This window comes from Drosophila miranda, assembly GCF_003369915.1.
Source record: "Drosophila miranda strain MSH22 chromosome Y unlocalized genomic scaffold, D.miranda_PacBio2.1 Contig_Y4_pilon, whole genome shotgun sequence".
In the NCBI taxonomy this organism is placed as follows: domain Eukaryota; kingdom Metazoa; phylum Arthropoda; class Insecta; order Diptera; family Drosophilidae; genus Drosophila; species Drosophila miranda.
Window position 1 is genome coordinate 1,465,273 of NW_022881636.1, and position 24,899 is coordinate 1,490,171.

At 48.6% G+C, this 24,899-nt stretch overlaps 1 protein-coding gene and 1 pseudogene across 2 annotated transcripts; both read left to right on the forward strand.

Annotated features, from left to right (window-relative positions):
• Positions 1–1,158: 1,158 nt before the first annotated feature.
• Positions 1,159–12,705, forward strand: LOC117194911. Of its 2 annotated transcripts, none has more exons than XM_033399377.1 (3): positions 1,159–1,308; positions 11,765–12,457; positions 12,525–12,705. In XM_033399377.1, the coding sequence occupies exons 2-3, from the start codon at positions 12,210–12,212 to the stop codon at positions 12,625–12,627; spliced, it is 351 nt and encodes a 116-aa protein (XP_033255268.1). In that variant the 5' UTR covers positions 1,159–1,308; positions 11,765–12,209; the 3' UTR covers positions 12,628–12,705. The 2 variants fall into 2 exon arrangements, with proteins under 2 accessions (XP_033255268.1, XP_033255267.1); XM_033399376.1 differs by lacking the exon at positions 1,159–1,308 and adding an exon at positions 7,269–7,586.
• A 6,361-nt stretch (positions 12,706–19,066) lies between these two features.
• On the forward strand, positions 19,067–23,729 carry LOC117194912 (annotated as a pseudogene).
• Positions 23,730–24,899: the final 1,170 nt, after the last annotated feature.

The following is a 24,899-nucleotide window of genomic DNA, read 5'->3' on the forward strand; positions in this document are numbered from 1 at the left end:
CTTCAAATGTACATTTTACGTGATTTCTACATGCATTCTACACAAATGTGGTGCCCGAAAGTATGCTACGAAAAATGGGTTTAAGGGTTTCAAATTACAGTACAGGCATGACACCTACTTAAATTGCACCTGCATTTTGGATTTTTGGTGTGTTCCTTGGGCCCATAGTTTCTATATAGATAGTGCTGACAAATATAAGAAAACAGTGGCTCTTGGCTGTGGCGTGGCTGTGGCTTCCATTGATGGATCTGTATCTCTGCGATTGCCAGGGGAAAAGTAAACAGTGCTTCGAATTGTTAAGAAATGAGAAAATACACATAAATTAATAATAATATTACCCCGTATAAACATACATACTGTACATATAACAGCGTCTGTGATCATTCGGCATCCCCGAGCTTGGAGTGAATCACTTCACCCCCATGACTCACGTCCCGCCCTCATTCGTACTGGCGCCGAAAGAAGCCAGAACAATACAATAGCCAAAGCAGCGGCATCGCATCCACGTTGTCAACAGGCAGCAGGCCACAGAGTTCAGCAGCGAAGACGAATTCTTATTTGAAAATAGTTTTCCTTGAAATGCCTTTGGCCCGCCGCCGGCCTGCACCGCTGCAGCGGCTCTTCCATTTCAATTTCAATTTTAAGCGAATTTACTGCACAAATGGACAATGCATTTTGCTCTTGGGCCTGGGCTTGGGTCTGTGTCTGGGTCTGGGCCTCATGGCATTTATTTATTGGTTGATTCATTGATCAAGTGGGTTGTGGGTCCCACACACATATTAATTATGATGTGGTTAAAGAATAGTGACAAAATGAGTGCAAAATAATTTAAAGTCTGCAAAAGTCGAGTAACCTTCTCACCTTTTCCTCACGCTGAACTGCTGTCAGTTTGGTTGGCTTTTATCGCGATTGCAATGTGACATTTAATTTCCCCACCATCCTTGCCATTCCTGTTAGGAGCTGTGACATTAGGACGATCGATCCATTAGCGAGGTGTCGGGGCAAGTGAGTGACGGGAACCATCGCGGAACCATCCATCCCAGTCCAAGGAGTAGCTCTAACATCAAAATATTTGTTACATTTCAGCTCATAAAAAACCCTTTTGTTTTGTTGTTTCGTTCCAGCATGTCTTCCGGCCTGATGTCGTGTGTGAGGAAAACTCGCCGCCGCTGGAGCTCGAGTTAGATGCGAGTGCCGATGGTTCATTGTCACTGCCGGAGGGCAACGTCAGCAGGTCACATGGGGGGCCCGCCACCTCCACGCCCATCTCCAGCCCCGGAAACGGTGGCCTCGAGCCCGCAAATGCCGGTGAGTTTTGTTACCAAATTGCTCCCATGCTCCATCATATCCTTGGAAAAAGCTCGATTAATTGGCTTATTGTTTATTCGATGGCACACAGATGCGAAATCATTCAAGTACGGAATGTGGGATTATGAAATTGCCTTTGGTACCGACTGGGAATTGCCTGCCGTAGTGGAGCTTTCTGCTTCATCTGATGGTTTCCCCAGCGGCTTCTGGCATGGCTTTGACTGTGTTCAGGCCAGCCGTAAACAATTTCCGCGCACTGTGCCAACTCCGTGCGCCCCGGTCCCAACTCGCTCTCGCGCGCGCTCGGAGGGGCGCTCGGATCCACAATCCACGATCCACACGGCGCTCACGGCAGAAAAAGCACCATAAGCATAGAGTTAAGCAGTTACGATTTCACCCCCGCTTCAGACGGCCGATTCTACCGCGCGACCGTCCAACCAAATACACACACACATATTTATATATATACCACGAAACATAACGGTTTTCATTTCTTATGACGGCTACATCAATTGCGTTGTGGGAGAGTTGAGCTTCGATCCGCCCCCACTACAAACATTGGTCCTTAGAGCCGGATCTTCGCCCTCCCCATAAGGAGAAGCTCACCCCAGCCAGCCATCGGCGGATCGCTCCAAGTTCAAGCATAAGTACTCTTCGATTGTGCCTAACAACAGTGCAGTGATTTTGTGCGAGTTTTCCATCCCAGTCCGAGTTCCCGTGGCATATGTACATATGTATTTATTTCTCGCTCTAGCTCCAAATTAAACCATACTTCGTTCTGCCAACGGTTGTGGCTTCCTACTTCTCCAAAGGTTTAATTTGATCCGAGCTAACTCCTGCGTTCAGCTTCCGATCCAGTGTAAATAACATTCTTACCTCTCCCAGCTACCAGCTGAGCTTTCGTTGCTAACATACATACATATGTACATGTATGTACACATCGCAACGCAATCCAAGCGGCTGGCAACAAACATAAAGGCATATTCTTGCAATTATTTTTGTGGTTTATTCCGTGCATGCTCAACGTTCCATAGTTTGTCGGTTTTATAAGGAAATAAAAATAACAAATCACTGCGCCTCCTTATTTAACTAATTATACTACCAACAAAATTACGATCCATACATACTGCACATATGTACATGTATGTATTTATCTTACATATCTATACGTACGCATTTTAAATTAGCATATTCTTGCACATCTATGTACATATATAATATACATACATATTGTATATAAAACGGTTATCCACTGTTTTACCCGTTGTTTGACATCTCTTCAACCCAAGCCGCGGTACATAGCACTTACAGCCATACATACACACATACAAGCAGCAGCAGCGGTGCATTCTTTTCGTTTTTCTTTTCGCTTTCGCTTCTCCACCGTTTGCCTGCGTTGTAGTTGTTGGGAGAATATTTTTCGGTGCCCGCGCTTGACCGTAACGGAACGCCAAGTGACGCGCTACCCTGCATTTCGAGAGTATATTGTTTTTAACCGTAGTTCAATCGTAGTATTTATATCTATATATTCCGGCCACGGTGTACTATTTCCATAATTTAAATACTCGCAATAAATTCCACCAAAACCACATATCCACGGTTCGTAGTTCTGAACTTCCACGTCGCCATTTCCGCCATCCATCAGCAAACATGCCCACTGTTGAGAAGAAATCTCGCAAGAAGTTTAAGCGGGTGAGTTCGCTGAGTTTGACCCATCCACCCAGCTCCAACGGCTCAGTCACTACGCCCACATCTTCCCGTCCGGCCCCAGCTGAGCGAGTTCCGACCACGTCCAGGGCTCACGCACCACATGCCTTCGAGGATTTTTTGCTCCCCTCGGGAGTCCCTCGCACGGCTCCTAGCACTATGGCCGCAAGTTCCGCACAGTCTAAGTTTGCCTTGGCTGCAATCAGACTGCCCCGCTTCGACCAGAAGCTCAGCGCTCCAGATGCTAGCACACCAACCCGCTCGCTCTCCCAAGTCCATCGAGAACAACTCCGAAGCCTGTGGCAAAGGTGGACGCGGAGTTCGCGGCCTGTTCGGTGACGATGGCGGAAGAGGATCCAGAGGGTGTAGCTTATGTCCAAGAGATGTACGATGACTGCTACGCGGTCTACGCGCAATGCCTGGCCGAACTGAACGATCAGCTCGAGCCCCCGACTGTCCCTCACACGCCGCAACTGGCCGTTCAAGTGCCGACTTCCGGCGGTTGCCGCCTCCCTCCATGTGACACTGAAGTTTTCAGTGGGGACTACCAGCAGTGGCCCACGTTCCGAGACCTGTTCACCGCCATCTACATAGAAAAACCCAAGGTTGGCTCCAGTGGAAAAACTGTTCCACCTCAACAAAAAGACCAGCGGTGAAGCCCACGACATAGTGGCACAGCTCCACTTACGAACGAGGGTTTCGCGTCCGCATGGAACGCCCTCCGTGAGCGTTTCCAAAACAGGAGGCTGATACTCAATGCCCAGCTGAAGATCCTTTTCAGTCTGCCCCAAACCCGTACCGAGTCAGCAGCAGCGCTAAAAGAGCTCCAGAGGGCCGTCCACAAGTGCCTCACGACACTCACCCATTCCGAGGTCTCCACAGACAGCGTTTTCGCTGACGGAGTTTTAGTGTACCTCATTTCCGCTAAGCTGCCAAAGATGACCTTAGAGCTTTGGAGCAATCCGTGACGCACATGTCCGAAATTCCCACCTGGCACGCCATGGACAAGTTCCTGGCGGAGCGGTACCTGTCTCTCGAAGTGACGAGGACGACCATCCAGGCATGGAGACTCAGGCCCACTCCAGGGCGAGCATACGCACTGCAGACAATTCGAGAAGCAATCCGTTTCGGTCTCAAGGAAGTCCTTATCTTAGGAGTGCCCACTCGTTCGAGACCACAGTGAATCAAACGAGGAGCACGTGTGATCTCTGCTCCAAAGAGTATCATCCAATCCGGGATTGCCCTTACTTCCTTCAAATGCTCGCGCTCGCTCCGACTACATTAAGCAAAAGCAGCTTTGTTTGAACTGCTTTGCAAGGGGCCACCAGATAGATACGAGCATGCCAAAGCGCCCACAATTGCATAATTTGTGGAGACCGGCACCATACGCTTCTGCACCGTAGCAATCCAGCAAACTCCAGCGAGGCGATTTCCACAACGGCACAAAATTCCTCAGCGTGGCCTGAGCTACATCTACGAGTACCAAGCGTACAAAATCCAAGTTCGTCCGAAGCCCAGCCAAACGTTCAGTCATATTTCGCCTCCGGTAAGAGTGCTGTCCTCCTAGGCACGGCCATCGTTAATATTTGCCACCTGGGAAAAACTTTCCACGCCCGCGCTCTGATCGACTCTGGCTCAGAGGCGACGTTCATTACAGAACGTCTTGTGGACATGATCAAATTGCCATTCCAACGTATCCAGGCACAGATCTCCGGCCTAAATAATGCCGTATCCGCTCAGTCAAAGAAGCTCTGCAGTTTTTCCATCCGTTCTCCGACTAAGCCGGGCTTACAACTAAATGCCACAGCCTACGTTATTCCGGAATTGGCCGCGAATATCCTTCCGTCCATTCAGTTAAGTGGCTCATTGACCAACATCTGTGGCTCTCTGCTCGGGCAGGAGACCATTTTCGGCTGGGTACTCACAGGTCCAGTGCCTCAGGTGATGAATCAAATCTCAACGTTCTCGAGTCAAAATTTCCAGACGACCTATCACACTGGTAGAAGACTCGGGGTCTTTTTACGACAGCAATTTCCTTCCAGCTCCCTCCGCAGAAGTTCTCGAACGGTCTCCTGACCGACGGAAATATTTCCAAAATATGCACTGTATGAAAGCTCTACGCTCCGGACCGAATTCAAGCCTGAACTCGAAGTTCTCCGCACCCAGATATGGCCCCACGTCCCGCGCCAACCGCACCAGGGAGAACCGACGTGCTCGGGAAATTGGCTCCTACCGTTGTCGAATCTGCCAAGGAGTCCATCCGCTACGGACCTACCACCAATTTCTTCTCCTGAGTCCCGAAGAGAAACTCCGAGCTGTCCTTATCAACCAGTATTGCGGGAACTGCCTGGCTCACCAACACTCCGGCAAAAACAACCACACGCTACTCCACGTACCCACGTCTCGTCGTCCGGCCCGCTCAGCCTCGGGAGCATCGTCGCCATCTAAATCGAACCATGCAAAACGCCGCCCTCGTCGTCCAGCCCGCTCAGCCGCGACTGTACCGTCGCCATCTATATCGGCTCACGACGAACGACACACTCGTCTCCCCGCAGATTCCTCAAGAGCAACCCCCGTTTTGCTCATCCTCACGCCTATCCGACCGTGGAGCGACACTGAGTCGACGTCCTTGTCAAGTCCAGAGCGCCTTTTTTGGATGAATCGGGTCCGGGGCGTACGCTTAGCCATAGGCCACCCCATTATACTTTGCAATCCTGCAAGGGGGGGGGAGGATGTTCAGGCCAGCCGTAAACAATTTCCGCGGACTGTGCCAACTCCGTGCGCCCCGGTCCCAACTCGCTCTCGCGCGCTCGGAGGGGCGCTCGGATCCACAATCCACGATCCACACGGCGCTCACGGCAGAAAAAGCACCATAAGGCATAGAGTTAAGCAGTTACGATTTCACCCCCGCTTCAGACGGCGGATCTACCGCGCGACCGTCCAACCAAATACACACACACATAATTATATATATACCACGAAACATAACGGTTTTCATTTCTTATGACGGCTACATCAATTGCGTTGTGGGAGAGTTGAGCTTCGATCCGCCCCACTACAAACAGACTGACATCCCCAAAGGTGGCTGCTGCAGGAACTCCTGGGGTGGCATGGATATCAAATACTTGTTGGGGTAGGCTTTAATCTCGACTCAAGGGATGATAGTGATACAGGAATGGAAGCATATAGTTTAGGGATTCATTTCATTTCATTTCACACATCAATGTACAAAGCGAGCACAGTCCGGGCTCAGTCGAGTGGGAATTGTTGGAAGAGATGTTCGGAAAAGCCCTGTAAGGTCAGATTTGTAATAATTAGATGGGGCTTATGGCTTTGGGTACCGCACCACCACCAGAGATACGAATACGAATACAGCTGCAGATGCAGATACAATGAGCGCGAAATACGCGCTTTGTTTGTCCTCTAGTTTGGGGCTTGGGCCAGCCGAATAACTGGATAATGTTTATATAATTGTGGGTAATACTCGTACAAACCCCACGTGCTAATTATCGCCGACGACTTTCTCCGCAAAGCGAGAATCGACCAAAAATGTTCTGTTCTATTCCGCGGTGAAATGGGAATGCAAATAAGAACAGGCATGGAATGGGATTTCACTTCATTTTGGGGCCACCCGAAGTGTTTCTGTTGTTATGACAACACCAATAGCAACAACAATTTCCATCAGCAATAACAATGTGTACATTTCAGCATATATTTGTGTGCATAAATACCTGGTCGCTGCACAGTGGGTGAGATCACGATCCACCCAGACAGCGGGTCGTACTACACTTTTGAAACCCATAAATTGAATGTATGCTGTATGCTGGATCTCTTCGGCTGCTGCCCATTGTGCAGGGTCTTGGGTTGGCTTGGCCCCTGACAGGCAGGCAGGCCGCAAAGAGCGCCAAATCAGCCCGATTTGCCAATCTGGCTAAGAGTGCGACACAGCCAATAGGCCAAGACATGCGACGCGACGCTGTCGATGACTGTTGTTGTTCGCTTGGGGCTCTCTTCGGTTCGGTTCAGTTGAGTTCAGTGTTTAATTTGATTTGAGTTCGCCTCGGCTGGGGTTTCGTTCGCTTCGTTTTCGTGGATTTCGATTTCGATTTCTGTGTTCCGTGCGACGGCAGTCGCCGCCTTCCCATTGATTCAATTCATTCTGTGCGCTCCGCTCCACCTGTACAGTTGAAACGATTTCGTACGCCGGTTATTGCACTAATTGAATTGTCGTCGCTGTCGCTATCGCAGTCGCTGATACCCTCGCTACCCTGCCATCGAAGTGGAATCGAATTGAAAAACTCAACCGCTGTTCGTTCCATCCGTTATTAAATCCGCATAATTTGTAATCAATATTATCGGCCAAGCACCAACAAATACCTGGCACATCGCGGAGTCATTAAGTAGAGTGCATTTTTGTGGTTCTCTAAAGTGAATTTTTCAAGTGTGAAGTGGAGTTGGGGACTGGGGGGCTTGTTTACAAGGAGCAACAATCAGTAGAGTAAACATCGCGGGGAATTTCTCAATTGAACAGAACATCTGCGGCTATTTTCGGAATTCATTTATTTAAACAGGTAATAAAATGTATTGTTTATTGTTTATTGCGTGTATTGTTTTTTTGGGGATAGAAAAATTCCATGCATTTCGACTGTAAACAATCATAATATATACTATATGCCACCTTAGAGCGATATTATATAAATTTTGGGCCGAGTCAGAGGGGCTTATCAAGCGACGATGATTTTTCGGGTTCAATCCCCGTACTGTGCAGGCCCTAATTGAGGCAGCGGCAACGGCAACGGCCAGACGCCTCTAATTGAAGTGCCGAGTGCCAAGAGTTGTGTAACCAATTTCGTGCGTCTCGCAGAGCGTCGATTGTTGGTGTGATTTGTTTGGCCCGGGCGGACCGGCGTGCCGGCCATTCAGCACGCTCCCGACCGATGGCAGTCAACGTCTTTGGGCTTTTGGCGATTAAAACAACATGCAGATTGGCAGAGAGCCGACTCGCTGCTTCCTTATCAGACCCATTGTTATATAAACAAGGTCTGGGATAAGACAATCGATAGATTGGAATAGAGAGGGAGTCTACGGTCATACTCCTTCTGGGACTATTTCCACAGCCAGATTAGAGAACTCTTCGTTCGGGATAGAATGGTGCATGGTTATCATCTCTGTTCTCTTCAAAAGCCCAATTCCCTATACTTGATATTGGTTATCATCTCTGTTCTTCGTGTAGTTCAAAGTCTCTTTTCCGATTTGTGCTTCATTGGCGGCTGGTAGGAGCTGCCGGATGGTAGATTTCTGTACTAATTGGTGGCTTCTTCCACACAATACAACGTTTGCCCTGAACAATGGCTCAAATATAAAGTAAATAATGGTATCAATTGATATACGCTATCTGCGAAACGTGAGTGATATTTGTTTTGACATCATTTTCTATTTGGAAAAGCGTTGCAGGCACCCACGTAGTCCTGTACCCTTTTCACTGGCCCAGACCCAAGGCTAGGCCTCGGCTAATCCATGGAAAGAATATCCAATTCTAGAAGCTTGCCTTGTAGCGGCTTACGGGCCTACAGAATATATTCAGCGTCTGAAGGGCTCAAGACCTGCTCGCTCATAAGAACAGTCGTGGAAAAGTGCAACTCTCGGGGCCTCCGTGCTCGCCTCCCCTGGCTTGGGGCTCACTATTCTAATTCCACTCGACTGGACGTGGCGCAGCGCGACTCTGGCTCACTTGACCTTCCCCAAGCCGAAGACTGGCAATGCCCACATCCGCTCACATACTCGTACTGGTGCCTGGTGGTGGCTTACAAAACTCGCCAATTACTGCAGCGGATTTGCATTTATCATGATGTTGTGGCGTTGTGTGGTGTGGCAACAGTTTGCCAATGATTAATTAATAAATGAACCCACACGCCGCACCGAACCTTTTTGGAATCGCACATCGAGAATCGAATGGTTTCGAGTAGGAATTGGTGTCAGTGAAACTGTCGGAGGCAACACTCCCGCGGCCCACGCACTCCGCCCCGGGTACAGTGGGCACTCGGGGAGTTTAGAGACAATCGAAATCATTCATTATCGCAGTGCATCATGTTGCCAAATTGAAAGACTTGAGTCTATTTGATGTATTACAAAATCTGACAATGACATGGCGGAGACAAAGACGCAAGCAAACAGTTTCGCCCACATTCGCGGAACTCCAACCGATGACAGCACGCGAAAAAGCGAAAACAGCCAAACGGGAACCCAAGCAAAAACAGATCTTGCTCAATGGACTTTAGATGGATTAGAAGTAATAAAATACAGGGGTCTGCCCCTTTTTCCTTCGTAAATTTGCAAGGGCCTTCCATATTAAGGCCGCTCTCAGTCCCAGAAGGGTTCGCCTTCGCTGACCCAATTAGCATTCTATAAATACGCGATTGTCACTTGTCAGAAGGAGGTACTCGTACTCGTACTCGTACCCCTGCCCTACCCCCTGTTTGGCGGTTAAAATTCCATTAGCAGCAGGTCCCCATCAATTTCCAGAGGAGGCGAGACCGAGGCACCCCCAAAAGGTAATAAATAGAATGACGCGCAAGTGCCCTTCGCCTGCTCCTCGACTTGGGCGGCTGGAACTAATCGTCAGCATCGGGCAAATAATCCGTATACCTTTGTATGTACTATCTGGCCGTGTTCGCGTGCCCCCAAAACGTGACCGGCATGCGAATAGGCAGACCCCGAACACTTTGATTAGGCGGCACATTGGGAGAAGGTCCAATCGCAACGTTGTCTTCAGTATTTTAGAAATCAATATGCATATACATACTCGTATATAGTGGCTTCCGTTCTGTTGAGAGTTGGGTTCTCTTCACGTACACTTTTTTTCTGGTCTGGTCTGTGTTTAGTAAACTTTCTTCGACGGCATGACACATAACACACATCCATGAATGCAATGCCTTGCAGAGTGAATCACTTGTGGAGTTCCCGGAACTCCTGGAGATGAGGATGATCTCTCCAGAGAAAGGGAGCTACTAGATGGCTTGGAAACCACCGAATGCCCGGCTACAATCAAGAGATGTTCTGCACTGAGTTTGGTATCGTGTAGCTACATATGTATTCCACATTCAACATTCCATATCGATCGATAAGGAATCTACCTGCAGCCACTCTCTGTCTCCCTCTCTCTCACCATATTATCGCCCTATCGAAATGAAATAAACAATTGTTAAATAGAAGACGACGGGCGACCCAGCAATGCCCGGCTACAATCAAGAGATGTTCTGCACTGAGTTTGGTATCGTGTAGCTACATATGTATTCCACATTCAACATTCCATATCGATCGATAAGGAATCTACCTGCAGCCACTCTCTGTCTCCCTCTCTCTCACCATATTATCGCCCTATCGAAATGAAATAAACAATTGTTAAATAGAAGACGACGGGCGACCCAGCAATTCCACTTCAATTGATTATATTTTACGATTCTGGCTTATTACGTCTCTGGAATGGCGTCCAAGAGGTTCTATATAAATCTATATATATAGATATATATAAATATGGATTTCTGGTCATAAATGGTCCCTACTTTTCTGTGCACGTGGTGCTGGATTGAAGATTATTCATAATCATTTCTCTCAGTGTGCGTGCACTATCTATCTATCTATATCTGTCACGTTTTTCCACCTGTCACCCTCGCCTTCCCCTTTTTTCGCTGATTTGGGAGTTCCAATTGAAGGCCCTCAAATTTTTGCCTATTATGGGCATGTTTTTCGATTCGCTTCGTTCTCGCTCATTTATTGTTTATTTCGTATCGCTCCGCCTTTCCGCTACGTTTTCTTTGGCTCCTACCCTGAGAAAGATTCTATTAGCAATCGATGGATGGTCATGGTCTCCGGGCTGTGAGTAACTGAGGAAGTAGGATGGAAATCGGAATCATGATTCTTACCGCTTATCTCATCGGAAGTGTTCCCAAGTGCTGGAGGAGCTACTACCAAGAATCGGAATTCGGGATAAATAACAGGCATTTATTTAGTTATTTACTTTCTTCGTTGTTGATTCAGAGCCTCCTCTCCCTAAACTGCTCATATTTCTACCGCATTTTGGCAAGCTCCTTACTTAATCGTTCTTCTCTGCTCTTCAGTTGCTTAAATATCCATCATTTCTTTTGATATCAATCCAAATATTGAGCCAAATTCAGCCTAACCTGAAAACCTATACCCGTAAAAGAATAACAGTGGGTGACAGGGTGGCACAAGATGGTTACAAGATGGCTCCAAATTAAAGGCAAATTGTTAGAGTTTTCTTCAATTTTGGATGGCAAAGCCCCAAACAAATACGCCCAAAAACAAAACCCACAAATAGGAACAAGATCGTTTGGTTTCTTAAGACATTCTACATACCCGTGGCTTTCTGTGTGCCATTCAAGTACCCATTTTTTATAGAATTTACGAAACTTACAAGCTCTCAAAGTCAAGAACAAGTTTCCCGCCTTTTAGCACCACTCGCACCAACAGCTGATCGAACATCTGACTTTGAAGGGCTGCATTTCTCTAGCCAATGTATGAACTTTTCAAATTGGATTTGGTTCCATGACATTTTTGAATGTACGCCAGAATTTTGATCTATGCTCTAGGGGTATGCGGATGGATAACTATTCACAGCAAGCCCTATGCCATATGTCTCTTTATTCCGTATAAAAGTAGTTTCCAAACAAAAAATAAACATGTTTATGCGTCAAAATTTATGTCTGATCCTGGGCCTTTATCCTTCCAGAGCAACAACTGCAGCAGCAGCAGAAGCGTCGGCGTTTCGATCCGCTGCGTAATCTGCGCCGCATCTTTCGGCGTCGCACCATCAACAGCTCTGCGGACAGCCCGTCTCCAGCACCTAGACCCGGACCCGGACCTGGACCTAGACCTGGCTCTGCAACACCTTGCCGCCGCCGGCCAGCAGCTCCAGCGAGAAGAATCTGCGCAGTGTTAGCGCGTCACCCGCCTCCTCGGCCGCCGCCTCCTCGCCGGGCTCCCCGCTGAACCAGCAGTCGCTGGGCGAGAGCTACCAGACGCAGTCGCTGCCCAAGTCCAAGTCCTACGGCTTGCACCGCGATGAGCTGCTGAGCGTGCTCCTGGGCAAGAAAAGGGCCAGCAAACAGGCGCAGCACAACTCCGAACAGCAGCAACAGCAACAGCAGCAGCAGCAGGATTTCCCGGCGGACGCCATGTACCAGACACAGCGCCAGCGTCAGCTGGGCGTGGCCGTCTTCCCCGAGACGCGCAGCCTGAGCCGCAGCAGCTACTTCTCGGAGCAGCGGCACCAGCAGCGACACCTGCGCAGCGTCGGCGACTCCACGCAGGAACTGGGGGGGGAGCGGGAGGGCAACGCTAGCACGGGGGGCGGCGATGGGGCCGCCGACATCTCCGACAGCCAGCGCAGTCTCAGCGAGGGCCGTCTCTTGGACGTCGACGGGTGAGTGGTCCATCCCACCGATTAGATCCGAGTGTGTCTAAGACCGTTCCCACCTCTCGTTTCACAGGGACTTCTCTCGTGAGACTCTTTCGCAGTCACACGACAGCGTCTTCTCCGAATCGGCGACGGCCTGCAGCCTATCGATTGTCCTGAAGGTAAGTCGGTTCTAGGAACTAACCAGAGGACTCCTCCTCTAGTCTTTCAAACTCTATCTATTAAAACTATAAAAGCAGAGGATATCACACTAACTTGTTAGCATCTTTAGCCTCCCTCCAGTGATTGATGATTACTACTTTTCACTCATTTTTTCCACATCTATTTCTACAACAAAGCTTTTCTTTGGATACCATGGATGGTCTCTTGGGAATCCGCTTGGGGTTTCTGTTTCTGTTTGTGCTGCAATCAATCTAAGTTGATTTTAATCAAATTTAAATTTGTGCTTTTGTTGGCATATCAGCAGCTGTGATGTGACCAAATCTCCAGCAGTCAATGGCTATTGACTCACATACGATCGATTCATTCTTTTGTGCGGCTGCTTCTCGTTGGGCAAGGTCTCGTTCGGTGAGGCAATCAGAGACTCTGGAACAGAGTTTACAAGGCAGTCAACTGATTAGCTGAATTATCTGGGAATTCAACAAGTCCTCATTCATTCGGGGATTGAGTTCAGTGAACTGGGGCCTTGATTGGACTAGAGCAGAGATTCCTTCACATTTCTCCTAGATTCATTCTGAATTGCGTAGGAGTCCGAAACGCTATGTTGTCTGTGCTTTTGGTGGAGCAGCAAACCGCTGAGCCGCAGGGAAAGAGTGAAAGATGGAAAAGGAGGAAAGGCACGCGTCGTGGCGCAACTGGAAACCGAACTGCAGTTGCAGTAAACCATCCCATCGTGCCACCGCTCTATCGCTCTATTGCTCCCACCCCCAACGCGTGGCAATTTGCGGCTTCTTCCTCTTATGTTGCTTCTATTGCTTCTCGGTTTCTGGACAAACGAGTTGCCAGGCCGATGGTTGCTTGGCCGCTTGGTCGCTTGGTCGCTTGGCCGCCTGGCCGCTTCTTGTTAGTCCACTTGGCTCCACTCGCTCTCTATCCCACCCAATGCCATGCCATCCCATGCCATCCCATCCGTTCCATTCCATTCCCCTGGCAGCTTATTTGCCAACCTGGTTTAGCAAATAAATCGCATTTCTTTTTCTGTTTCTATGCTATTGAAACTCCTGCAAAGCTTTCCGCTAAATCAGTTTGCATCTAGCCATTTTTGCCAGTGAAGACCAAGGCAGCGTGGCTTCGCGGTTCTCGTTTCGATTCGATTCGGTCTGATTCCGGTCCGGTCCGGTCCACGATCCCTAGCGTCTAGGCTAGTGAAGAGCACCCAAAATACTTGCTTCAGCCGGTACTGCGGGGTAGCTGTGGATGCACATATTCTACTGCGATTCCTGAGTACCAGATCCCAGTCATTAGAGATTAAGATTCGGTCGCAAATGGAGTTTTCTATCAGCAAGTGACCATTGATCACTGATCGGTGATGCTAGTGCAGTCTGTACCGCTTCGAGGCACTTTGAACCGCTTATTCTGTCTGTAAGCACAGAAACCTTTTCGTATATCTTCTGGGCTGGTCTTGGTGCTAATCGCCCACTGAAAGACTGGTCAATTTTCCTTTGAAAAGCTGAAGAGCAGCCCGAGGAACGAGCATATTTATTTATTTATTAAATTAACAATTATCTGTTAATAATGGTACTTCGTTACTAAAGGCGGAAAAAGGATAAGTTAAAAGTTAGCTAAATTTAAATGATTATAAATATTGCATGCAATTAGTTTAAGAGACAGTTCAGGGGATAGGGTTTGACAGAGGGAGTTATAATTATGGCATAAAACCTAAAGGTTCATGATCAGCATAATTAGACCTACATATGGGTAGACGGATAGGCCTAAAAGTACGGGTAGGTCTGGATGGAACGGCCAAGTCAATCTGACCCAAGAGAGTTTGGGAGTCAACAGTCCCACAGAAGGAGCTTGTGCACGAACATTACGCCATTGCATATTCTGCGGATGGTACAACGACGGCCAGGTCAATAAGATTTAGCCTAGACCGGTAGGGTGGCAAGATTCTACCCGAGTCCCAGTTAAAGTTACGAAGGGCAAAAATTAAAAATTGCTTTTGCACGAATTCAATAACAGCCTGCTGCTCTTTATACTGCGGGCTCCACACACAAGAACAATACTCAATATAGGACGTACTAACGAGATGTACAGTTGTTTCGTAACGTACGGGTCGTCAAACTCCTTGGACCAACGCTTGATGAACGCTAAAACACCCTTAGCTTTATTTACAGTTGCAGCTATATGGGTGTTGAAACACATCTTATGATCAAAAAGGACTCCGAGGTCATTTGAACTCGGAAATTCGCTCAAGGACATGATTTCCTAAGAACATATGAGACAAAATGAGGAGCGCGACGGTAAAAATGTCATAAGTTTGCATTTGGGAAAGGTTCAGAAAAAGAAGATTAGTTGAACACCACAATAGTAGTTCACTTAGATCAAGTTGAAGGCGTGTGTGCAAATACCAATCAGAGTAAGAAAGACAGATTTTGACATCATCAGCATACATTAGTGTAGTAGAGTATGTTATAACTTGAGGAAGGTCGTTCACAAATAAAATAAACAGAAGCGGGCCCAGAATGACTTCCTGTGGCACACCTGAAGTAACATTAACAGTATTTGACAACACGTTAGAAAACAAAACACGTTGAATACTGTTTAGAGAGATAGGACAAAATCCAATCTAGAAGATTCGTTGGGAACCCTAATAAAGAGGGCTTTTGATAAGCAGAGCATGGTTCACAGAATCGATTGCCTTGCTGAAGTCCGTAAAAACTACATCCGTCTGCAAACCAATTTTGAAAACCACGGTGGATTAGGTTAGAAAACTCAAGAAGGTTAGTCGATGTTGAATCGATGTCTGAAAAAAACCGTGTTGCGACGGAGATATCAAGCTGCAACAAAGATGTTGCAGTTGCCGGGTGACAGGAACTCAAGAAGCTTCGGGATGGCGGAAAGCTTTGCGATACCACGATAGTTTTCAATGTTTGATCTTGAACCTTTTTTGTGAAGCGGAATGAATGTAGGACTCATTCCAAATTACTGGGAGACAAGACTGTTCCAAGGAGAGGTTGAAGAGAAAGGTCAAGGGTTTGCAAAGGGACTGGGCACAGTGTTTTTAAGATGCAACTTTGGTAACTTTTTTCTGGACCCGCAGAAAACGATATGTCCATAGATGACAAACCTTCCAGAACAACGCTTTTCCTCGAAAAAGGGCAGAAAAATGCTGTTAGCTTTGAGGTAGCTGGTACGGATACCGGAGTGGAATGCGTTGTAAATATGAGACGAGTACGTTGTTTGGAAAAGTTAGCGAATAAATTTGCAATACCAACAGCAGAAGCTTTCTGTTTTGTTCTGGTAATGAAGAGACGGAGGAAAAAACGTTTGACTTGCGCTTAGGAATTAACGAAACGAATAGAATTTTTTTAGGATCACTACGAAAGTTACTACTACATTGGTGAAAGGTAATGATTTATAACACTGGCTATTGACGGCAAGGAACAGAGAGCGAGCGGAGGAGATATAGAGCTAAGGCCAACGTGGAGCCCGACTTCTGGCACCTTTTTATAGAGCCGGGATTTATTATTTTTTAAGTATGACAAATACTTGGAGAACCAGGGAGGCTTGGACGATACAGGTACAGTGATATCTGGAACAAAACGTATTAAGGGCGGAGTAAATAGAAACTATAAAACGAGTTAACAGTTGCATCTATGTTCGGTAATGAATAAAGAAAACGACAATCAACACGCGAGAGATGTAGATCTAAATCAATAAAGTTTGTTTTGCGAAAACACTTTATGTGACAAGGAGCCATGGAACTGTCAGCACCTCCAGATTGTGTACACTCCAGTGATATCAACAAAGTTGGATGGTAAGATCTTCAGCGGAGAGATTATTGGGCTTTGCTTCTAGATATATAAGTAAGCAAGAGAACCATCGTTAACAAAAACGAGGTCAAGAAGTCTGTCCTAATGTTTTTAACGGGCATTAATTTGGACAAGGGAAATATCCGTTAGCCCATTGATAAAGTCATTATGGCAATTGGGAAACAACAGGTTAGCGTCATTACAAGGCAGCCAAGAAAGAAATGAGAGGTTAAAGTCCCCCATGACAATAATTCGATCATTTGCACCCTAATGTAGAAACAACATTATTAATTGCTGAAAGGTGGTGTAAGTAAAGCTCAGCATCAGACCTGGGAGGAATGTAAGAGCAGGTTAACTAGAAAAATGCAGGAGCCAAACGAACTTTGACTGCAACAAATTCAATTCCATGAATGTTATTGAGATGGGAATAACTCAGATGAGAAAACAGATTTTAACTGCAATCAGAACCCACTGCAAAAGATGGGCGGTCCATTCTATAAATAGTTGTAACTATCAATGAAAATTTCGTGATCATTGACAGAGGAGTTTAAGCCAGGTTTTCGGTAAACGCGATGGCATCGAAATCAAAGAACGCGCTATTAGTATGAATTTGACGCAACTTTCCAGCAAACTGCGAACGTTCTGATAGTGCATGGAAAAATTAGTACATCAGTTTTTTGGAGCATGTTCGGTAATTCTTGGATTCGAGTTCGAATCTTTGAGAAGGAACTCATGCACAATTGTGTATGCTCAGGCCATATTGACGGTTCTAGAGAACAGGATAGTAAAGAATCAGGGAGAAGAATTTTAAAGGATGATATGTTGCGCTTATGTTTAAATGTAATTTAGTCACAACATATATCAACAGGCGAAGTGTTAATTTTAGCGGCAAGATGTTGTTTTAACATCCTCCGTTGTAAGCCTCAGGAATAAGACGAGAAACAAATATTGCTTTCCGAGGGACACTGCTTTTAAGTTGAAGTCCCGAGAGCGAGATCGAGATGGTGGAGCCACTACTTAAAGAGATCTCGTACAAGGGCAGAGGAATTGGCAGCAATGGCTGTAGCAGGAATTGGAGTAGGGAATTGCAAGCAGGAATTGGAGCAGGAGTTGGAGCAGGAATTGGAGCAGGAATTGGCAAGACGTCGTCAGCAACCAGCACACACCGCACTAGAGCACTCACGCGTCAGAAGTGACGGCCACAGAAACTGCAGGGATGGGATTGATGCTGTTGGGGGAGTTGGGTGCTCGAAGGAAGCACATTGCTCGGTGTAAAGAACTCGGAGCCACCGTTGGCGGATTTACAGACAACGGCGTGGCATGCCTACACGGAAATGCTTCCGATGGATGAAGGTGGGAGGCAGGCGTACCAATCGGATTAGGGTTGCAAGAGATTGGTATCATTATGCGGAATTTTCCGTCTAGGCGATTCGCTCAAGAGTTTGAGCCCAAGAACTTGTGATTCAAGGGCAAGAAATTTCTCGTTGAGGACCACAAATTCTTTCCGGACATCCAGAAACCAGTTCGAGTCTGTCTCATAAATGTGCGCATTTCGGCCTCAATCTCCCGACAAGCCAGACATGACCAAGACAGGCCCATGCGTTTCGAGATCAGATCATTCAGCCGGCCAAAATTTTTTCCACACCAGCACATTTTATGTGGGCAAAATTGTGCACAGCCAGCAGCTAAGAAAATGAATCACCAATGATAACACCACCGAATTCACATTTCTTTGCACTACAAACGATTGCATTATTGACAGCAGTAGAATCACTGTGCACGAATAATAAGAGAACGGAGTGAGATCGCAGGTAAAGTAAGGAGAGCAGACAGCAGAGCGAGCCAGACAATCAGCTGCAGCGGCAATAATTCAAAGCAGATGATCCAACGAAGTGCAGAAAACGAGCAGTAAACTCACCAAATCAGAGACACAAAAGAAAAGTCCACAGAGAGGGAGAGTATAGGCATCCAGAGAGAGTGAGAGCAACAATGCGAGAAGCCCGCGTATGCTCACGAGAGAGTGTTGGGCGATGCAAACGCTGATGCGCGAGAACAGTGCACACCGAAGAAGCGATAACGAAAAGCAGACTGGGCAAAAAACAATAACAAATTGCCTGCACGAGTCCGATGTGTTACGTTGCAATATTGAATTTATATTTTAACACTTGGTTTACAAACAAAACACTGGTGGTTAAACAAAGTAGAATCAAATTAAAGAGATGCGATAATAAATCAAAACAAAGACACAACAATGTTGTATGATATTTAGGCAAAGGCGGAGAATGCGGGAGCAAGAAAAAAAACACAACCGGCTTAAGCAAGAGCTAGAAGCCTAAATAATTTAATAAATAATAAATAAATAATGAGCGGGGCACTAACAAGGGCTATTGTTGTCTGTCTCCGATGGAGGCGGCACGCGATCCAATGATTTCACTTTCCACTGAGACAAAGCCAGAAAAACCACTCAGCCAGCGCCGCAGATGTATGCGCATCCAAGTGCAATGTGCAACTGAAAATGGTCTCGCGGCAGAACAGAGGGCAGAGCAGATGAGCAGAATCGACCCTCGACGAGGAAAAACGAGAGTGAAATTGAATGGAAATGGCGAAATGGAATGGAAATGGAAATTAGAGAGCCTCGAAGATGGTAGCCGGAAAGCACGGGTTCCTCAAAGTGCAGGCCAATCCATTCAAGCTCTGGTTTACGGTAAGACTTAAGGGTTGGGCCCATTCAGGAGTCGCAGGGACACAGTTGCACAGCTCCACAGTTCCCCAACAGCTAACCAATCGACCACGTTCGCAGTCATTCGTAGCCTCGACACCGCATTGAGGCACTCGAAATGATCGACTTCAAGCAGAATCCGTTCAAGATGAGGCCTGAGCGGCTCTAGCATCGGCGAGAGTCGTCTCGGCCGCAGCTGCCTGCGCGCTTCGCTTCGTGTTCCGTGGAAGAGCTGGGTAACGGCACAGCGCGCCCCCTCACCCGCCCCCCCCTAACCATACGTCTAAGAAGCAGCAGATTACCCACATTTCGCTTTTGCTTTCCATTTAAAGGCGGAGCTCCACAGACGTCCTACGCAAGCGACGCAATCCGACCCGAATGCCTCCGACGAGGAATCTGGCCTGCCCCGCAGTCCGGCATCGCCGCAGAGACGGGTGGCCGGAGGCCAGAGCCGCAGCGCCGCGGTGGGTCCCAGTCCAGACCCGTGGACACAGCCAGAGCGAGGTGTCCTCGCTGAGTCTGCAGAGCGTGACCAGCGCCGAGGAAACGGAGGACAGCCAGCAGAGCCAGACCCAGAGCCAGAGCCACAGGTACCACTCGCGGGTGTCGACCAGCTCCTCCGTCTCGATGGAGGACAGCCACCGGCTGTCCCAACGCGGCGGCCAAGCACAAGATGGCCATCAGGCCGGCCAAGAAGAAGGGACCCAGCCGACAGCACCGCAGACAATTGGAGGTGAGTGAAGATGCGCCCATGGCCTTGATAACCATATGATACTGATTTCTGCTCGTATCTCCAGTCCTCCATACCAGAAGCCAACGAGGATATGCAGAAGACATGTCCGGGCCTGAAAGCAGTCCGTGGTAAGTGACCCCAGAGGCTTCTCAGAGTTCCCAGCTAATGTGCATCCTCCTTTGTTCCCGCAGATGTTGACCTCAAGAGCAGGACTCGCTCTCTGCACCGAAGACGACCGCTGCCATGAATCCCAGCCCCAGCCCCAGCAACAAGAACGGCCCCCAACTCAAGCTCGAGCTCCATCACGACGAAGCGAACCAAGACAATCGAACAGGCGACACGAACGACAGTCAGGTGACGAGCACGTTTTCCACCACGGCGCAGATCTTCGGACTGCGAGCCCCCACGAACAAATCCACCACCCACCAGCACCGCCAAGGTGACCAAGGCAAACACAGTGCTCGAGAGCAGGGGCGAGTCGTCCACTGATGGGGACGATGCCCTGGCCGCCATAGAGAGCACTGAGAGCGGACTCCTGCGGCGGCTTATCCACAGAAACTCGAAGCGCAGCATTGCCAGGGGCAACGATGGCCTCGAAGACACCGACTCCAGCCAGAGCATGGCCAAGAAGCTCCAGATATCAAACTCCTGCCTGGAGACGGGCTTTTCGAGAGCCGTTTCTGATACCGGACAAGTCGCGACAGCAGCTCGTGCAGGAGACCCGCCAGATGATTAAGCGTGAGATCCACATCGAGGCCAGCCACGGCCGCAACGCAATAGTCGGCAACTTAGGGGCAGGGCTCACTACCCAGCCGCAGATGGCGCCCAAGCCCAAGTCGGGACCTGCTGCACGCCAACGCTACATCCCCCAGGAACTTGGCTCCAGCTCGCCCGCCGGCATCCCGAACAGCAGTGCCTCAAACGACATCACCAACCTGCTCTCCAAGATCACCCGGGGCAACGACACGTTCCAATCTACAACCCTGGTCCGCGAGCAAACAGGTCAAGGCCGAGACCAACCTCCCACTTCGAGCGCAAGCCACGGATCGTGGGGATCAGCGCCTTCCAGCAGAAACTGTGCCGCTCCAGCGACTCGGGTGGGCCAGAACTCGAGCTCCTCCAACTCGCTGGAGACCAGCACGGACGAGCCCTCGCCGCTCTATTTACGAGGAGAAGCAACGCAAGACGGTCGAGAAGTCGCGTAGCTTCCGCAACTAACCAGGAAGAGCGGGAGGCCGTAGTCGACTCGACCGTCGTGCACAACCACATGCCCAGTCTGCCCGACCTCTCGATCAGCTTCCGCCTGCCCTCCTACTACAAGCAGAGCTCTCCGCCACAGTCCCGCGCTCGCCCCTCTCGCCGAACACCAAGTGCGTGTCCTTGGGATTCGAGATCAACGACAACAAGCTGCTGCAGGGGCGCGCGGAGTCTACGGGCCAGCTGCCGGCGCTGGCGAAGAGCTCACCACAACGGAGCAACAAGCTCCTGGTACAGTCCTGTCCCGGCCCAGCCAACATCTCCCAGATAGAGCAGAACATCGACATGATCGTAAAGTCGCCGCTGGTGAGTGTCCTGCGCAAATCGGCCACAGTCAGCAAAGAGCTGAACGTGGAGCAGGCCACGCCAGCAGCCAAACTGCAGCCGGAGCGTCCAAAGCTACTGGACCTCGGAAGGAAGATAATAACCAGCACGGCCATCTGCACTCCCAGCCCGGCCAGCCCACTGACCAAGAGTGCAAAGCTCTCACACAGCCCTCCCGCAACTCCGGCTAAGAACAACAACAACAGCGGCGGCAGCAGCCGCCGCAACTCCAGCAATGTGGAGACTCCAGTCGAGCCGGAGTTCATGAAGATCCAGCTGAACCGCGTGGATCAGGCGAGCCTGCACAAGAAGTCTAAACCACCTGGTGCTGGCCAAGAACCTGAAATCCCCACCGAGCGAAGCCAGAGCAGCGATGACCTCAGCCTGCGGCGGAGCAGTGGGGCAGGGGGGGAGGTTGTTGAGCACACAGAGATGCCGCTGGGTCCTAGCACTGTTGCACTTAACCTTAACCTTAGGCAGGCCCTGGAGCCGAATCTGGGCAGGCAGCCGCGTTCTGTAAGCGCGACCAGCGTGCGGACCAGCTTTGGCAGCAGCGAGACACTCTCATCCGCGAACACGCCTGTCACGACACCCATTACACCAAAGAGCAACGGCATCCCCATCCCGGTCTCCACCGCCAAGCTGGGGGCAGCCCCGAGGGACCAGCATATCATACAGAAGGAGAACAAGGTAAACCGCCTTTCTCTGGAGGAGCGCAAGCGGCTCTTCCTCAACGAGGAGCGGAAGGAGCGTAATCTGGCGGAGCAGCGAAAGCAATCAATCAGCAAGGCGGAGATGCCACCAGCTGTGAGTGCTCTAACTCCTGCCACTCCGCCAAAGACACCGGAGCTGACCGAGGTCAATGGAAATACTAATCCCGTGGTGCTGCGCAAAAAATCCTTTGCCAGCTGCAATGGCAACGCCTCTCCGAGCAAGGACGACCCCACGCCGGAACTGATGAAAAGTGTTTGCCCGCCGCTCGCTGAAGGTGAAGGACGAGGAGGTGGTAACCCCTGCCCAGCCAACACCTAAGAAGATGTCAACACCCAGCGGGAGCCAGAGTGTGGACAGTGATAAGGAGAACCAGTCCAACAGCGAGGAGAAGCTGGACAAACTGTCGCCCAAGTACGAGGCGCAGGTCAGCAGTGAGTTTACCAAGACATCCTCCCAACATCCCACCAGCAACCGGAACTCGGTTGCCGACTTCCGCAATCTCAACAGCAGCCACAACCACAACAACAATAACCACAACAACAGCCACATCAGCAGTAGCCTGCAGAAAGCGACCAATACACAGCAGAAGGTGGTAAGCTACCTGCCCCCCATCAAGGTCAGCAATGGAGTCCGGAACAACCTGAGCAACAGCAACAATGGAGGCGCCAAGCCTGCGAACGAGCGCTTGTCGCTGCAACTGAAACAGGCCCCATCATCAGCACCAGCTTCGTCGGTACAGGCAGCTCCACCCACCACCACTGCCTCCGCTGCAGGAGCAGGAGTTCAAGCCACAGGTGCCATGTCCATGTCCATGTCCGGCACGCCAATCGAGAGATCGGCGACAGTGGGCGAATTCAAGGGCATCCATCAGCGCCGGGCCGAGTGGGAGCAGCGGGCCAAGGAGGCCCTCAAGTAGATGCAAACGCTCTCTATAGACTGGAAGGACAAGAATTCAACTAAATGCGAAAAAATAGAATAATCAAATTATCACTACGCGTATAACCATAGCCTTTAATTGTAAAAAGGAATAGAACAGATCCAAGGTGCGGGAGCCGACACTCGATGGACGCAAGAGTCCATTCAAAGAAACTGGTGACGCACTCGAGTTCTGCTCCCGAATCACATTAGGAAATAGCAACCATATATCGATCTTCAAAAAGTGACTAGCGTGTATTTATTTTTAGTTTCTCTGCATGAACTTTAACGTGTCGTCAACTGTAAGGCCTAATCACTCTCACAGATTAGCAGGGAGCATACGAGTATGATACTCGAATTAACTAAAGCTAGTTTTGGATCGGTCGAACTGAAGGATTATACATTTTACATAGATTAGCTATTATTTTGCAATACGTACATATAATTTCTCCGCTATTATTGTTTCCGTAACAGTCCTGATATGTCGGATCCATAATGTCAGCTGCGATTTCAGAATTTTTCAAATAAGAATACATAACCTTTGTTTATAGGCATACCATTTATATACTGACATATTATAAATGTACATACAATAATACCGACCTAATAAATATCCAAGGATGCAAGAATTTGACTTTTAAATCACCCAAAATCTATATACTGATAGTACGTACATATGTATTCTGGTGGAAAACTTCAGAAAAGTTTATTATACCCGATACTCAAAATGAGTATTGGGGTATATTTATACCCGATACTCAAATGAGTATTGGGGTATATTAGATTTGTGGTAAAAGTGGATGTGTGTAACGTCCAGAAGGAATCGTTTCCGACCTCATAAAGTATATATATTCTTGATCAGCATCAATAGCCGAGTCGATTGAGCCATGTCTGTCTGTCCGTCCGTCCGTCTGTCCGTCCGTCCGTCTGTCCGTCTGTCCGTCCCTATTAGCGCCTAGTGCTCAAAGACTATAAGAGCTAGAGCAACGATGTTTTGGATCCAGACTTCTGTGATATGTCACTGCTACAAAAATATTTCAAAACTTCGCCCCGCCCACTTCCGCCCCCACAAAGGACGAAAATCTGTGGCATCCACAATTTTAAAGATACGAGAAAACCAAAAACGCAGAATCGTAGAGAATGACCATATCTCTTAGACTGCAGAATTTGAATGAGATCGTATTATTATTATAGCCAGCATCAAGAAAACAATTTCATTTTTTCTCGCCCTGTGTCTCTCTAACACACACGTAGCATAGCCGGCTTTGCTTAGAGTAAAACATTAGCGCCTAAATCTCAGAGACTATAAAAGCTAGAGCAACCAAATTTGGTATCCAGACTCCTAATATATCGGACCGAGACGAGTTTGTTTCAAAATTTCGCCACACCCCCTTCCGCCCCCGCAAAGGATGAAAATCTGGGGCATCCACAAATCTCAGAGACTATTAAGGCTAGAGTAACCAAATTTGGTATCCGCACTCCTGTTAGATCTCACTTTAAAACGTATATCTCAAAATTTCGCCCCATCCCCTTCCGCCCCCACAAAGGACGAAAATCTGTTGCATCCACAATATTGAGGATACGAGAAAACTAAAAACGCAGAATCATAGATAATGACCATATCTATCAGATTGCTGAATCTGATCAGATCAGACCATTTTTATAGCCAAAAGGAACAAATCAATTTGCACTGGCTACGCAGCCCCGACGTCACGCTCATACTGATTTTCTGTCTCTCTCGCACGCACTCTTTGTCGTGTCGTTCAATATTAGCGGCGTCTGCCGGAGGAGAGCCATACTGACTTAGTATCG